The sequence below is a fragment of the Anser cygnoides genome, chromosome 5 (genome assembly GCF_040182565.1).
Source record: "Anser cygnoides isolate HZ-2024a breed goose chromosome 5, Taihu_goose_T2T_genome, whole genome shotgun sequence".
NCBI classification, from domain to species: Eukaryota; Metazoa; Chordata; class Aves; order Anseriformes; family Anatidae; genus Anser; species Anser cygnoides.
Window position 1 is genome coordinate 49,369,999 of NC_089877.1, and position 17,935 is coordinate 49,387,933.

The following is a 17,935-nucleotide window of genomic DNA, read 5'->3' on the forward strand; positions in this document are numbered from 1 at the left end:
TACTGTAAATGCCAAATTTGTTTTGGATTTCTTAAGACTGAGGATAAACAGAACCTCAGAATGAGCTTTCTCAGCCAATAAAGGTCTAACAACTTGACCATCTATTAGTTCTATCATTTTTGCACACTTTTTTTTTTTGACAGTCTACCTAGAGTTTTCTCACTCAAACACTATGCCTAGCTTGACTTCTGTTCTTGCAGTAACATAACCTTTTAATTTCTGCAGTATTTTTATATACTCTTCTGGAAGAAGAATTTTGGACATAACTTTGATATAGGCTTTTTACATTTACACTACTGTACAGATACAGTAGGTAACAAATCCCCAGTCCTTACCAGAATTCAAGTATTTGTACTGCAAGAAGGTTTCTTCTGCTAAAATTAAAAATTAAAACCACAAAAACAAACAAACAAGAACAAAACAACAAAAGAGACCCTCTCCAACCTACCCTACATAATTACCTTTTATAAGAAAAATAAATGAAAAAGGACCCCATACTTTTAATTTCCCATCTCATCCTCTGTGACAGTAGAAATGAGCTCTAACAACACAGGTAAGATTCAGGAAACAAAAACAAACAGGATCTTCTACAAAAAAAAAAAAGACTGTTTGTAAAGATCCTGTTTTCCAAGTGAGATACTGGCTATAGGACTTGAATCTGGGGTGAGTTCTTGAAGAGCTCACTGTTTTGGATGAAGGTTCATCTTTACTTAAAAGCTTTGAGAAATACGCAGTCTTTCAAAAGCACCAATTCATTATGCTTTGAATCATGGCATATATAAAATAGGACACTCTGGAGAAGTAGATCAAGAACTTTGTCCCCATGGAAAACATACAAACAAAAAAACAACACGCCCCATAACACTCCCCCCCCACGCCTCTTTTAGAAGGCATAAAAATAATTTAACTAGATTTTGAAGGTTTCATATAGATATCTCCTTCAAATGAAACAGTGAGCTAGACTAGAACAAAGGACTACTACAATATTTTGTGTTATCTTACATATTGTAAATACAAGAGCACAAGAACTCAGAATTCTACTATAGGGGCAAAGCAGGCTGAACTATGCCATATTTCAGCCCACATCATATTGCAATTCTTTTAAATCAGGTGACCTGAACTTTGTAATCAAAACTGTTTGCCACGATACCAAGCACAGAACTCTTTCTTCTTATATGATTTCAAAATCTAATGAACACTAGCTTCACTTTCGACTTTCAGAAATTAAGTAACTAAAATGGATTTTTCTGTACTGTACAATTCTGATGTAAACAAATATATATTATACTTTTCCATGTATCTTAGTTTATAGGTCAGTGTAGTCTAACTCATAGGCTGACAAGCTTCCCCAAAAGCTTTTCCTATCCAAATGTGATTAAACAGAAATTGACATCTGAAGGGTGTCAAGAAAAGCATGCTACAGTTTTGAGATAAAACCCAGGAAAGAAAAAAAAAAGTCAGTATATAGAATGCAGATAACACACTCCAAAAGGTTTTTGGAACTACTGTCATCACAATAATTCTTTCTGTGTTTTTCAGAGAATCCATGGCTCACCTGCTTTTTTCTATATGACTTTAAGGCATATCAATTTCTATTGTGATAATAGAATATACTAACATGTACAAAGCACATATTGTCAATATTTATTGATGCCTTACCTTTTATGTAGCACACCTGTGCAGCACAATTTTTGCAGTATATATGATTTGTAATAAATAGATTTTCCTTATAATCTCAAAGCTATGTCTATACTAATCCGGCCCACGTATTCAATTCTATTTTAATATATGTTTTAGAAATCTTGACGAATTTAATTAGTAATGATTTCTTGAGCATTTTTGAGATTATAGTTTTCTTAATTTTTTCTGATACTTTTTAAAAACAAAATACGTGCAAATACTTAAAGGACAGAAAAGCATAGCACTTTGGAAAATAGACTAGTAAAGCATAGTAATTTTTAGCCTTTACATAAGAACCAAGCTATACTGCCAAGCTCAGCAAGATTCAGACCACAGATATTTTAATTTACAGAATATAGTCTGCAAGTACTTCATAAATAAATAAATAAATAAAAGAATCTTATATTGCAAAATTGCTATTTCCACTCCATATGACAAAGAAAACATTCTCAGGATATATGATTTAATTTTGCAAAAAAAAAAAAACAATTAACTAATAAAAAAATCTAGCTATTGGAACTCCATTTTACTAATTTTATTGTTCAAATTCTGTTCTTACCTGTTTCAGGATCACTGAAATCTGGTAATGTAATTGTATTAAGCTGTCGTCTATCAGCAATAGCTCTGTCTAACAGGCTGCTCCCACGTCCAGAATCACTGTAATGAAGTATAGAAATTGTAAGCTATTAAGATATAAAATTATATACTGAGATACGAGTTGCATGCTGCCCTCCTCCCACAAAGGTTCTTGCTATAAAGGTTCTTGCTATGAACAAATTTAGTACCAAGCATTGCTAACCACTCACAGTACATTAAGCCGGCTGCACTAAAACAAAATTAAGCTGAGCAAACCTAAATCCATATTTACTTCAGCAACTCTGTTTTCATAATTAATATAAGCAAGACGGGTATACAAACTTTTAATTTGATTTATAACTAAGAACGTTACAAAAAGGCTTAATTGTACCTTAAATTTTTACATAAGATGAGTTACTACTCTTGCAGTTACCTGAGATGGCAGATGTGAGTTTGAAAAGCCACATTTTTCCAATACTAAAGAGCAACACTGAACTCAAGACATCTAATTTTAGGCAAAGATATTATAAAAACATTCCACATAAAAAGACAGCAATTTTATCTCTAGAGTTTTGGGTGGTGTTTTTTTTTTGTTTGTTTGTTTGTTTGTTTGTTTTTTCTTAATAATCACATTAACAGTCTAATGCCAAATTTGATCCTAAAAATGCAGTAGGAACATTTTGAACACTTAGAATAGATCAGGTGCCTAAGCACTTTGCAGGGGTTTTCCCTGATCTCTCATGGGGAAAAAATGCACTTAATTCCCACTGTAGTTGTAACTCACTTTCTGCCACTCGGGCTTCTTGCTGATATACTTGGTGGAAAATTAATTGGTCCTAGAGCTATGGTTAAAGATTCAGCAGAAGAAAAGGGACTGAAAAATTAATGGTTAATACAGTAACTTCATTTTTAGGACTATAAAACTGGTACTATTCACTATCAATAAATACTTAAAAAAATACATAAAAATAATTCACCAACGTTTCAAATTTAAACCAATTAGGTTGTTAGCCCAACTTAGCAAAGTGAAAACCTTAGTTTGATTCTCATATTCCACCACAGAGAAAAAAAATATACAAAATTCCTAGCTTAAAATAAAGTCTGAGAGACTTTAATCTAACCTGCAAGACTGGAATTTAATACATCTTTAGAGTTGCCCTAATTTTCAAATCACCTCCTTCCAAATTTGAACCCAGAGAACGGCAAGAAGCCTTTCAGCAACTCTTAATAGTTGCACTTCAAAAACCAGTGAAATGACTTCCTCTGTTTGTACAGCTGTTACTAAAATGATATAAATAAAACTTTGCATTACCATAAAATTATTGCAAGACCAATTTCCTTACAAAACGATGCCATTATAGAAATCCACAGGAAACAGAAGGGGACTTTCTGAGACACACACTATCAGCTATACTTGTTACACCAGTTGGTGCATATTTTCTGTATTAATTACTTCCTCAATCCACAAGCAATGACATGCCAAATGTTGCTGACAAGGAGAGCCAGGCTTAACATAAGTATCTTTTAAGCACATCACTGGTATCTTGGTTTGCTCTGTTTTGCTAATGCAAACTAAGAACTGGAAAAGAATTGAACTATTTTCTAACATACTTCAAGAAGCAAGCTGAATAGAAACATGGTTGATGTAATCACTCCATAGACCTTCCAAAGCCTTGCATCTCAGAATATTTTTTTTTTTTTAAATTAAACAATTAAAGAGAAAAAGCTGACTCAAGACAAAAATTTTTTTTAATCAGCTGAACAAAGGTAAGACAAAGTGTTGCATTTAACACTTACATTTGGCGGAGTATCTAGCTATTCATAATTTAATTTCATTAGTAAAAGATTATTGAGAACACAAACTAAGTTTACTCCACAAAATCTGATTAACTTGAAGAAAAAATATTTATCAAACAGCTTATCAGAAAAGTGAATTCTTATCTCATCGGGAAAATGATGCATCAAAATTAGTTTTGAGTCTAAATCAGAATAGAAAAACATGTTTCAAATAAGCATGAAGGGTATTCACATCTTTGAAAATCAACGTTCTAAAACAGTTTCAAATGATTAAAAACCTTTCTTTCTTATTGCCCTAAAGAATGACGAGAAAATTCCTCAATTGTTTCCAGTGCAAAACTTATTGTCAAACAGTGCTTTTCAACAAAAAGTGTGTGTTAAAATTATAGAGTTTGGAAAATCTGAGTATTCACAACAATCCTTCATTATTATTCTTCATTACATCTTGAGTGCAATTGTATGAACAGAACTTCCCAGTCACATTTCAGGTTAGAGTGATAATTGTTATGCCAGTCAGACAGATTTTGATTACGATGATACAAAGTGAAAATATTCAGCCCTTACATTTCACATGGACCATCCAAAGAAAGGCTACAGTTTGGTATCTCTCAACATGTGATTCATGAAACCTATCTCCTTCCATCATGGCGCTTATTCATGGTTCTTTCCATTCCATCCCCAATTTTATTTTAATTTCTGTCATCATAAACCAGAACTTCAAGAAAAGTTTTAAGAGTCAAGATAAAAAAAAGCAGTAAAAATCATATCAGATGCAAAGTAGTCCTTGTTAATTTTTTCACTTAGATGTTCTCAAAGAAAAATGGAAACATGATCATTAGCAAATGCTGCTGTGAAAATCTTACTCTTTGGCTGTGTCAGCTTCTGCGTTCACTACTGATGTCTGAAGGAAGCATTGCCTAATGTGTCCTTAACGTGTCACAGTAGCTCTTAGCACAACAACAAAGTAATGACAAGCCATGATGAGCCCTGTTATGTGTAAGATGGAAGGTGAAAAGTTGTGTGTAGTACACACAAAGCCACACTCAAATTAAGCTTACATAGAAATTTTAACTATTCTGCACAGCAGAGCCTTCTGATAAAGAGTTATTAACCCCACTCCACATCCCTCCCTAGCTCCTTTCCCCCAAACCCAACCAACTGCAGAAAAAAATAAAAATAAAAAAAATCCCACCCAGTAAGTTAGAAGATAAATTCTTTCCCAGGTCCTTGCTGCTAGCTTCTGTGACTTGGAATTGAAAGAAAAAAAAAAAAGTCAGTTCAAAGCTTTCCAGTTGCTCATGTACTTTACTTGCTCCCTGTCATGTCCAAGTCCTGCCATACTGCAGCACTAGAGCCACTATGACAGAGCTATGATTGACTCTGATAGGGACCTCCCAGGCTCTTCCTCCAAACTTTTCTGCTCTAAACTGCTTACTAGCTTCCCAATGAGATAATTAATTTTCCCTTTCTGGCCCTAAGTTTCCAACTCTCCCAATCTTCTTAGAGATGCATGTTATTACATAACTGAGATCAAACAAAACGAGACCAAAAACTGGACAGATAATGTTCATCACACTCCTATATCCGATACCATCTGGTACAGATCTCTTCTGCACCACCTCCTTTCCAGAAACTACCAACCCTTCAAACAACAAGATAGCAGGAAATTCTGCTTGTACTCAGTAATTCTACAGGTACTTGATAAACATGTTGTACAGGTACCAGCATGGATATATGAAAAGCTAAATTAGCAGCTTTCCTGTTTATTTCACAGGTGATCCAAACACACGTGACAAAGGAAAATATATGTGTCTTTTGGAAACCCAAAGAGGACTCAACTTATCCAAATACCTGCTAAGTCCTTTGAAGAACCTAACTAGCTTCATAACTTAAATAGTTTCAGACCTTCCTTTAAAAAAAGGCATGTTGATTCTCCAAGCATGTCATCTTTATCCATGTGACCTCCACTATTTCTGTAGTCTTAATTAATGTCTAGCCCTCTTTCACTCTATTCAGCAGAAGTCCGCGAACTAAATTACTACTACAGCAATGTCTCCACTAAACAAAAAGATACAAAAGATTCTATAACCCGGATCAGGAGGAAAACCAAAACAATACCAGTATATTGAGCCACATCAAGGACAATGGCAGAGTTACACAATATCTGCCATCAGTTCTCACCAGTTTATTAGCTTTGATGCACCTTACTTCACAGAACTCTAAGTGGTTCCTCCTTATCCATCAAGTGGTATCTTCGCAGTTCCAGTTCCTCAGATTTCCGGAGGATTAGTTTGTTCATTTAAAATACCAGACCAAGTAAAACCAGGACTAATATTGACCTCGAATGCTACTGAGCAAGGTATTCGTGAATTTCACACTCCAGAATTCTACAGCATCTTACCTTGGGTTAGTGAGATTATAGCAGGACTTCCAGATCTGTAGCATGTGTTTACAAGTAAGGAGTGCTTCATCTGGGCCTCTGCACAAGGATTCCAATTTGACTTTTGTAAACAGTAATCTGGTGAAAAGGGAAATTAAGAAAAAGAAAACAGATTCTGATTCAATTGAGATTTTTTTTTTTTTTTTTTTAAAAGATACCCAATATCAGGCCAAACTGGAGAAATAACACAACTTCAAAGATAGTGTTAATTTAAATATTTGTTTCATGAAGTAATTACAATAAAGTCAAATACCTAGTGTTGTCATCAAAACAATAGCACTTTTCACAAAGTGGCCTTTTCAACTGGATAGAAACAATGGTTTACAGGAATTTATTTATTTATTACAGTTAAACGAGACAAAATAGTTCAGTGAAATTAGCAGAACCGTTACAAACAGTATTTTGCATGTTGTTTGTATGATATCTTCATTAAGGAAACTCTTTGCCACTTTTATGAGAAAGGAAAGTGTTTTCCGTAAATTGGCTCATATGACAGTTACCTAATCTTAACTTAGAAAGAAAACAAGTCAGTATTGATACATGCTACTTGCCTATAATATAAACTTCTCTACCATCAAATTCTATTACAGGAAATGGAAGAGACTATATTGAAAAAGCTACCACTAGATCAGATAGATATATGGGAGGTCATCAGCATTAGTAAGGTTAAGAAGAAAATGTAACTCCGTGCTACTTTATGGTGCTATCAACAGGCACTGAAATTTACATTTGACTTGAATTTTGAACATTTTGAACATTTCAGAGTGATAACCTGGAGAAAGCACATCATTCATCATGTACAGAACAGTCTTCCTCATGGGAGCAAACACGTTTTCTGGAAGCCACTATAAATTAATTCTGATTTCAAAGCTGATATTTCTAATGGCAGCAACACAAAGTACATAACCTCAAAAGGTGATGACTCTGTATTCCTTTTACATGCCATATACTAATGTATCAGTAGAAAGCTCTCCAAGGAGATTAACTTAGACACACACCTTCCTGGACAATGACAGAATATAAATGCAACAGAACAACAAAGGAGCAACATTGGTATGCATATTTAAAGAAGTCAGAACATCTGTAAACAGATAATACACTAGAAAAACACTAATTTAAAAGTAATTTTTAGTAAGTTGCAAGATTAAAGAGCACAAAGCAGGAGGAGAGGATACAAATAAAATTGTTAGCCTACTTTCCATTTTTAAACCCAGGTGTACTTTGGCATTTTATTCCAGTACAACCTTAATTATCCTAAGTGAAAAATTTATACGATTGGTCATATGGTTTGTGTGGGAAGACTGAGAAGGGTGTAGAGGGTGGGCATGTGTGAAAGCTCAGAACTTTCTTATCCCAAATACAAACTTTGAGGCTGCTAATAGTAACTGCAAACTGCCAGAGGGTTTTCTCAAGAATAAAAAGTGACAGCAAGTGCCTCAGCAAGCTACAGTTGCTAAAGCTATAGTGTTGCACTGAACATCTTTTGCAGAAACTACACAGCATATAAATCTGAAAAAGAATCATGCTACCTTAATTCTACAATGTGTGTGTTGGTGGGATTGAAAAAGACATAAAATGCAGGTCACTAAATTAGTTTAAGAGAACGAGCACCCGTGGATTAGCAAGGTAAATAATACCATATGGAGCATCACCAGATATTTTCTAGGAAAGTAGAACAGAGTAATCAGTCATATTAGTATAGGTTTGTTCTTATTAGTAAACTGGATTTAAGTATATAGGGAACTATACAGGTTATTTAAAGTCATATTCCATTTGAGTGTGCTCCTCTGTAGACAGTAGTTTAACCGTAACTGTGTCACTGGAAAAAAAAATTTCCACATCTGTCTACCATTTTACTCAATAGAGAAGAAAAAAAGACAAGTAATATCCTCCCCCACTCACACTACCACATCTATTCTACCTTTAACATCCCCTCTCCCATTAATCCAACCAAATAATAGCAAGACCTAGGAATCGAAACCTAAACCCCAAAATAAGAGAAATCTACTTCATACAATCCATTTCCTGGTTCTGTTTATGTAGAAACAAGGGAGCCCTTTTTACAGATTGAAGAGCCTATAGAAGGGTTTTCTGACTGTTTGTTTTATCTAGTGATTTTAAAGCATTTTACAAAAGGCATGGCATTTAAGTTCATTAGCACCAAAATTACAAGTCATTTTAGAAACAAGTGAATTGTAATACATGCCTTGGTTCACTCTATCTGTAAACTGTATAACATAACACTAACAGCCTTCAAGCATTTAAGACTTCCAGGAATACTGTAGTAGAGAGAAGGCAGGGCATCAGCAAACCACTAAGGTTCAGCATGCAGGAGCTAAAAGAAAAATTTAGTGGGAGATATAATGGGAAAGGATTTGATTATTAAGAAATTACTTAAATACACATGTAAGAAATAGCAAGAGTCTGTGCAAGAAAAGTTTAAGGACTTGAGTGCAGAATTCAAGGGAAAGATAGCAGAAGAGAAATATATATGCAAGAACTAAAGCGGCACATCAGAATTCTATGTTTTTTATGCAACTGGAACACATGCAACAACATCACCTCTGTTTCTTATGCATTATAGCAGTAGGGGGGCCTGGATGACTGCAGGTTTCCCAAAACAGAAAGAGTAAACTGAAAGTATGATGGGAAGATATGCATAATTCTAATAAAGACTAGAAAATTGTATCTAATGCCAAAAAAAAAAGTATACAAGAAGTACACTGGTGTGGTATCATCCACAGACTAAAGCAAAAATCATCTTTTGAATAGAAAAGGTTGCATCTGTAAAGCCACAGAGAGCAGTTTCTGTTAGTCTAAGAAATATTTTGACTATAAATCACAGAATAACTAAGACATTTCAGAAAAGTCAAATGGGATGTTAATAGAAAAGTGAAAAACTGCCAACTAAACATTTACTTAACAAACGGGGGAAGGAAGGGAAGAAAGAATCATAGAGTCATTCGGTTTGGAAAAGCATAAGGCACACCATGTGATAAACAGGTCTCTCTAACTTAATTCTCCCAAGTTCCTCTGAAACGTTACTGGAGGCATGAGTCAGTAACAAGATAAACAAGCAGCTCAGGGACAAGGAGTATCAGGAAGGTTTACAAAGCCGTGAGGAGTACATCATCTGAAAAAGGATTTTTTTTGTAAGGACAACTTAAAGCATTTGTGGAAATCACTCTTCTGGAACATTGCCTGCATTACTGGCACAGAGCTATAAGCTTAAAAAAAGACAGTCCTAATAATTTTCATATTCATTTTTAATATGTTGTTAAAACAGAGATAGGATAATGAAAATAAAGCTGTACGTTTTATAAGAGTATGAAGTCATCTAGTTCTGTTTTTAAGTATCTGATGTTTACATTACTGGCACACAGTGCAGCACAAAACATGACAAAGTAACCACAGCATGGTGGAACAGCACCCATGACTAAGAGTGCAAGTAGTGAGGAATAGGCAAAATAGAAATGAAATGTGCAACAATACCTGTCAGCGATGTGTGAAACTGGAATAAATATAACAGAAAAGAACAGCAATCTGTTTGGGTCAAATCCTTTGGGGAAGGAAAGTAGGTAAAACAGGTTCTGTTAAAGAAACTAGACTAGCAAGGCATTTGTTGGACCATCAGTATTTCATAAGGATACAGATCTTTGACACTGGAGAGAAAAAGGGGGGGGGGGGGGGGGGGGGGGGGCGGGGGGAATTGCATCTTTTTAGGAGACTAATTATCCAGACAAAATGGAGAACAAATCAAACTCTTAAGTGGAAGGTCTTAGTTATTCAGTTATTCTTGGAGCTAATAGCTGATACATTTATGAAATAGTTACTGAGGCAGCAAATGACTCCATTAAGTTTAAGACTGTTCTCACTAACTAACAAGGACATTATAAAACAGCTGCTTATAACCTAATCCATAATCTGCTGGATTTTTTTTAAATAGAGAGTGAAAAATCACAAATGGGTTTATAACTAGGCCTTTGAATTTCAACAGAAACAGTGTGATAAACTTGACTTTTGTTGAATTTCAACAGAAATAGTGTGATAAACTTGACTTTTGACATACAAAGAAGTCTGCCCTTTAACAGAAAGATAAAATTTTTCAGGAACTGTATCTAAAGTTGAAGGAGGTAAAACTCGATGTTTGACAAGCCATTCAACAATAACATTGTGCAAGTAAGATACCAGAAATGTGCAGAGATCCTACCAAGAACAGTGGGAGACAGGACAAAAGAAGAGAAAGAAAGATCAGTACAGAAAGCTGCATCTTTGGTACGTATTAAAAAGTAAAGCTAAACTAGATCCTGAAAAGGATATTAAATAAATCTTTTTCTCCTTAATTAGGAGGAAAAAAATCACGAATGAACCCCCCCCCCCCCCCCCCCCCACTACCCTAATCCTTATCTATGTTGTCTCAGATATGAAAACAAAGAAACATGGAGGACAGGACACTTTAATAGCGAATACAGTTAATGCAGTCAAAAATAGTCCCTTTCTCAGAACTGTGGAAAGACTCACACAGAAGATTGCTGGCAGTGAAAATATTAAAGAAAATATCACATCTGTAATGACTGGAGAACACAACTATACTGCCAGTGGCCTTTCAAGAGAGAAGACACAGACCATCAACAGTTTTAAAAACATACAAAAAAAATATACAGAAATAGCATCCAAAATAAAAGGAAGATGAATCAGATAACATTGTTACAGGAAAATGTGTCACAGTGATTTTATAACAAAGAGAGATTGTACCAAGCAATCTGGGTAACAGTTATTCCAAACCAGAGCTGCCCAACGGCCAGGTTCATCAAAGTGAGGCAGCTGTAAAGAGGGCAGATGTCATTCTGGAAAGCACTACCTGAAGCAGAAAGAGAAGGAAACTGCCATTGTAGAATAGCCTCATGAGAACACATCTGGAATGCTATACATAACCCTCATTATAAGAGTTGTGCGCACACAGATGAAAAATTTTAAATTGGAGCAGCTGCAAAGCAAGGTTGTGAGGGCGATCAGCTGACTGGAGACTACAGATTATGAAAAGGACTTAATTTAGTCGGCCTACCAAAACAGAAGCCAAAAAGAGACACAATCTCTATCTACAAATACAGATGAAGGGAAAATAACAATTTAACCAGAGGACAATGTTTTCACAATGCCTAGTACACATAAAGGCCATACAGACTACTAAAACATCCAGGATGGAAATCGGGTCTCTCAAAGTTATCAATGAAATTGTACAACAGACTGCTTCCTCGGTTTGTTTTGGATAGACTGCAGAAGAGGTGGAGCAAATAACCTAACTGTTCTTAAAATATACCTGATGACTTCAAGAAAAGCTTTATAGAACAGGATAGCTGTAACAAGGAATACTTGTGACTTCCGAGGTTCTCACTAATGCTCTATTTCCCAATCAATATAAGCTAACCTTCTAAAACAATCTGAAGCTTTCCCTGCCAACCAACCAGTGTCATTTGAAGCGTAGTCAAGAACATGTGAATCTGCAAAACAAAATTGCTGTCTTAATTATGACTCTTCCTTCTCAGCCACTCTGTATCACTTTTGAAATAAAACATCCAGATGCTACAATAATGTCGGGCAATTAAGACAAGTCAGTATGTCAAATACTGGCATAAGTCATTACGGGTATTTCTACCCTCTAGAATGAATTAAAAATTTATAGTGAAGACTGCTCTCTGCTCTGTGACAAGTAACACTATTAGCACAGAGAAGCCTTAGTTCTTTCAGTGAACAGGTATTATTTACCTCGGCTATCATTTCCAAGCCAGCTGCTTTTGGAATCAAGCAAGCCATTTTTGCATGTTGCTGTGCACCATACTAGCATACCAGTTTGGATGGACCAAAGCTGGAAATCTATAGTTCACACACTACCATTAAGAAGAGACGTACCTTTCATTCCGCATTTCTTTCTTTAAATCTTGGCAACACAACATGTGTTCTTCCACCTGATCTGCCTATTAGAGCAGTATCACTCAATCACAGCAGTAATCATGAATCTCCCTAAAGTTCCTCAGACTACGAAACTTTCTGCTGCACACTTTTAATTCCACTAGATTTCTTCTTCTTAAGGGTCCATATCCTGACCAAAAATGAACAGACTGCTCTATTTTCCATTAGGACTGGGAGTAACTTCATTATTATTCTCTTCTTATATAGATTATCTATGCATTTCAGGCTTGAAGAACATAAGGAAGAGCTGTGCCCATCACTGAAGGTATGTGCTTTGAAAAATATTAGCCTTAGAGCGTAACACAGCAGAAGCCTTGCTGAGAACCCTTTAAGGACTCTTCTGTATGCAGTGAGGTCAGGCCAAGCATACTCAGCACAACATACACAAGAGCGAACAGCTAACCCACTTGAAGAAGCTAAAATTTGAAAGGATGGATCCAATCCACGTGTTTGCAATGCAGGATTAAAAACGCAACTACCTTTGTGTTACGTTCTGCATAAATTGAGTACACTTTATATGCTGTAAGAGAACCTTTTAAAGTAGTACAATAGTTGCATTTCTAACTTCAGCTAACAGTATCTTTACATCATAACCAACAATTAAGAGGTGGTAGGAAAGTAATTAAAATACTGGCAGCCCCATAAAAATAATAGCAACCAACAAATTCACATAGAAAGCCTCAAAAAACAGTCATCTCGCTGACAACCATATTAATTTCTACAGTAGCTTAAATATAATAAACTTTATATAATTAACACTGATAGCCTGTTACTTATTAGTGCACAAAAGAAAGACAACACATACCAGTTCTGCATAGAGACACACAATATTTCATTTTGGTCTCACATTTAAGTGCCCATTTGACATACCCCACAACTTCAAATCCTAGAATGCTAGGAAAATTCAAGAGAAGGTGTTCTGTTTTTAAACCTAGACACTACATTAAACACACACACACATACACAAACCTCACCAAGTCTAAATGTATGACTTCTTAAATGTTAGACTGTGATCCTATATAAAATAAATAAAATAAGAACAAAATCACAGAAAGGGCAATGGAGATCACTACAGAATGATATCAAAGTCTGAAAGTGAACAATTTTTTTGATACAGACTTTTTCTAAATGATCTGAACTTGAGCAAAAAGATAATTATGTTGATGTAAGCTTATGTTTACACACACATTTCATATAATAACAGCTCATTTCTGTAACAAAGCCATCAGTGTCAACAGATTGTATAAATTAAATCAGATTAACTGACAGATGCCACAGTAATTAAGGTGGGAAATCAGTACAAAGTGCGTATAAAATTTATTTTGAACACATATTATTTAATATTTATGATTTGGGAGAATAGAAATCTATTCACCTTTCCTAAAGTTTTAGCAAGTCACTTCTTGCACTCAACAATTAGATAGATGGGAAAGACTTCTGATGTAAATTACAGGTATCATTAAAAAAGCCAAACCTTAGCATATACTAAGAGAAATTGAAACTGCTATCAGCCAGTGTTCTTCTGGCAGCCTTGTAATTACTCATGAATAAGTGGTTTAGAATAAAAAGGTTAAAATTAAAAGAAAATCCTGAAGTTCACAGTGTTAACTTCATTCACAATCCAGAATTTGACAACAGATTACAGTCTGCGATTTTGTACCTTCTTTTAAAAGGAAAAGGTAAGGTCGACTGTCGTAAGACCCTTCATTCAGGAATTTCACTTGTATCCAATGGGACTTTAATTTATGTGTAATATACTCTCCTAATGCAAAGATCCTTGTAACAGCGCAGTACAAAATTTTACAGTCAATTTCTTCAGTAGCACAGCTTAACAGCTCTCAAGCTGGATTTCTTTTTAAAAAGAGCATATAGTTGCAAGAATAAATACAGCCTTTGCACTCTAAAGTGGAAACGCATCATAGAAATAAGTGACTGAGAAGCAAATTATGCTAGCAAACAGGTAACTGGACATAAACTCCCAATGAAGCAATTATGCTCAAAATAACTAACACAATCCTTTCCAACTGACAAGATGCAGAAAGTTCTTTGTAGAAAGCAATGATAATCACAGAATCACAGAACTGTAGGGGTTGGAAGGGACCTCGAGAGATCATCGGGTCCAACCCCCCTGCCAAAGCAGGTTGCTTAGAGCAGGCTGCCCAGGTAGGCGTCCAGATGGGCCTTGAATATCTCCAGAGAAGGGAGCAATATGGAAGTATTTTGTGCAGCTCCTGTTTACGTATGATGAAAATGCTGGCTGCAGTACTGAAGTGCAACACATAACTAAAAGGTTACAGAATGTGCCCTGCTATCAGGAAACACAGTGACATTCTCAACAGAAAGGACGTTTAGAGGTGACTTGATTATAGTAGCTACCAACAGAGTACGAAGGCACTAGTACTACACATTTCTTAGTAAAGAATATGCAAAAACTAATATCTGGAAGCAAATAAAGGAACAGCTCAAATTAAGAACAAAAAACCAGTTTTAATGAAGAGTGCCAAATAGAAACAAACTACCACATGCTGCAGTGGTATCTCCAGCTTCTGATGTGTCCGTATCAAAATCAGATGTCCTCTGGAAGGTATGGCTGAGCTAAACCTCTATTATTAGAGAAAACCAAAGCAAATTTAGCAGCTTGATATATAGGAGGCCAGGTCATTTAAAAATTGATCCTTGTGCTTTTAAATTCTAATAATTTGAGTATTTGGTTTTGACAGATGCCCTTTTAATGCTTGCTGTGTAAAACTGACAACTTCATAATAGTCAATTCTGAAGTAACTATATGATCATCAAAACAAAAGATGACAAGCATATTTTAATAAAGGATTTACATTAAATGATTTTACATGCCTCACTTCAATCATCATGATAATTTAAGTAAGTAAAGAATTTCAGAGAGGTGTCTGCTGCAACTGCAAAGTGTATCCTTGCACAGTCAGTCTACTTTGAGTTTTCAGGAAAGTTTTATTATCAGGAAAGATGTAAATATAAACTGAACAAATTAATCTTATTTCCTGGTCATTTCTTTTGAATTTCTGTGATATTGCTACCCAATAAAATTTTCTCTCCTTATCCTGAAGCCAGTTTCCTCTTCCCCAATTAATCATATCTGTTCCTAATTTTTGTTTTAATTGTCAACAATTGAGAATTAGTCTCCATTACCCAAGTCACATTTGCAAGCTAACAAAACAAATAATAAGAGGAGGTTACCAAGTACAACTATCCGCGATGTATTACTTCAATTGTTTTTTCAGCTGCTTCTATCAGTCCAGTTCCTTTAGGAAATCTAATGAACTGCATCACTAGATCACCAACACTGGCAAAGGAGATCAAGAAACCAAATCTAATCTTTGTTAAAACACTTGAAATGCATCCAATTTAACAATAATAAAAAAATCTCCTAAAGCATTTCTCAAATCAATCACCAATAATACTAGAAGGTGTGAAACCCGATCCAAAAGATTCAGAAAAAGTGACAGGTTTCTCTAGTGCCTAAATAAAGCAGAAGCAGAAGGGTAATCTCTTCCAACTTTGGTTGGACAAATCCCCAGTACTGAGAGGCCCATATACATAGGAACACAGATGAAATAAAAACAGACAATTCAGACGGCTATTAGAAGCCCGACTCTCAAACAGGCAAAAGATACAACAAAAACAGCCCTCAAATCCCAAAATAACAGAATGTTCTGGAAACCATGAACAGGTATCTTCACTGTGTATTGGATGGCCTCCACTGCAACCTTTAAAATAGGATTTCCTATATATTTATTCACAGAGTGGTAGCATTGTTTCTTTGCAGACAAAAAAAGTAGTCAGTCCCATTACTTTTGGTGGAGGTGTATTTATACATGGTGTATGCCATCTTATTAACTCAATGTCCCTAAGAAAATGTAAATCTGTAAACTATAATGAAGACAGTTTCTGACTGAAGCCAGAACAAATTAGTTATACTTGAAAACTGTGGCAGCCAGCTCATGGCCCAAACTGGGACTCCTTCAATCAAGTTCCAGAGAAGTATCTGCAGCCTAGCAATGCCTAGCAAATATAACAGTCAGGGATAATACCCTGAGGCCAGTGACCAATTTGTTACATAAAGTAATATCTACCTATCAACAATGTCCTGTTTAACGGACCATTCTGTAAAAGCACATCATAACAACTAACATAAAAGAAAAAAAAAAAGATGGGCCTAGCAGAAAAAGAAAAATCATAAGCAACTGACACTGTCTTTCAGTAAGAGAGGTGACACTCCCACTATAATTAGCATTGGTGCAGCCTCACCTGAAATACTGTGTGCATTTCTGGGCTTGGCAATACGAAAAGGATGTTAAGGTTCTTGAAAGCATCCAGAGGAAGGCAAAAAACCTCATAAGATGTGTCCTGTGAGGAGAGGCCGAGAACACTTGGGCTGTCCAATCTGGAGAAGAGGAGGCTCAGAGGCGTCCTCGTTGCTCCCTGCTGCTCCCTGAGGAGGGGAAGCGCAGAAGGAGGCACCGCTCTCTGCTCCCAGCACCCGATGGCAGGACGGCAGGGAATGGCACGGAGCTGCAGCAGGGGAGGGTCAGACTGGGCATTAGGGAAAATGCCTTTACCGTGAGGGTGGTCAGACACTGGAACAGGATTCCTAGAGAGGTGGTTGGTGTCCCGTGCCTGTCATTGCTCAAGAGGCATCTGGACAGTGCCCTCAGAAATGTGCTTGAGCTTTTGGTTGGCCCTGAAGTGGTCAGGCAGTTGGACCAGGTGATCTTTGAAGGTCTCTTTCAACTGAACTGTTCTATTCCGTTGATGAGTAAATTCAGGACTTACACAAATATTTCTGAGAACGAACCCATTTACTCCCAAGACAGACAAGATAAAAAATGAAACGAATTTGAAAAAGCATATTGTCAGAAGTTGACAAGGGTGTATACACCGACCTTTTCACAGACATGACTTTGGCAAGGCCCGTAGACTACTACTTCTTGTCTAATCATATATTACTGCCCTTTTCTCAAAGAATTCCCAGTGTTCTCTTTATCAAGAAAAAAGAAGTGCAAACTCATCCAACGCCACACATAACAGTGCAGCTATTCCCCAACTTTGGGAAAACAGAATGGTGTAATCTCTTCCCTCTAGTTGATAAATACACGCCTGTCCCACAGAACAGCAATGCACGTACCATCATACACTGCATGTACCAACAGCTCTTCTGTTATGCCTACCTGGACAACAAGAAATGAGTTTGTTAATCAACAATCTGAGGGGAAGGTTAATAGGCTATGTGATTCTGGGAAACCTACCGTAGCTCAGAAGAAATCCTTGAAGGACATGAAGGAAAAGATTTTAATAATTTTCAGTAGAGTGATACATCGGCCTGATGCTTCTGTGAAAGATTCTTGGAAGAAAACAAAATCCATCACACTTCAACAAATGTAAATGTTTAAACTGTGAACTCAGTCTTCAGTTGTCTTCGAACCTGCTACCATATGT

The 17,935-nt window shown here is 36.0% G+C and overlaps 1 protein-coding gene across 8 annotated transcripts in view; it reads right to left on the bottom strand.

Annotated features, from left to right (window-relative positions):
- The window catches only part of TTC7B (tetratricopeptide repeat domain 7B), a 138,203-nt gene that overhangs the window by 44,277 nt on the left and 75,991 nt on the right, over positions 1 to 17,935 (bottom strand). For all 8 annotated transcript variants that reach the window (XM_066998259.1, XM_048070503.2, XM_066998260.1 and 5 more), the window contains 2 exons: positions 6,455 to 6,571; positions 2,240 to 2,337 (listed from right to left, as the gene is read on the bottom strand). In XM_066998259.1, coding sequence (XP_066854360.1) covers positions 2,240 to 2,337; positions 6,455 to 6,571 — 215 coding nt within the window. The remainder of the gene's footprint in view (positions 1 to 2,239; positions 2,338 to 6,454; positions 6,572 to 17,935) is intronic.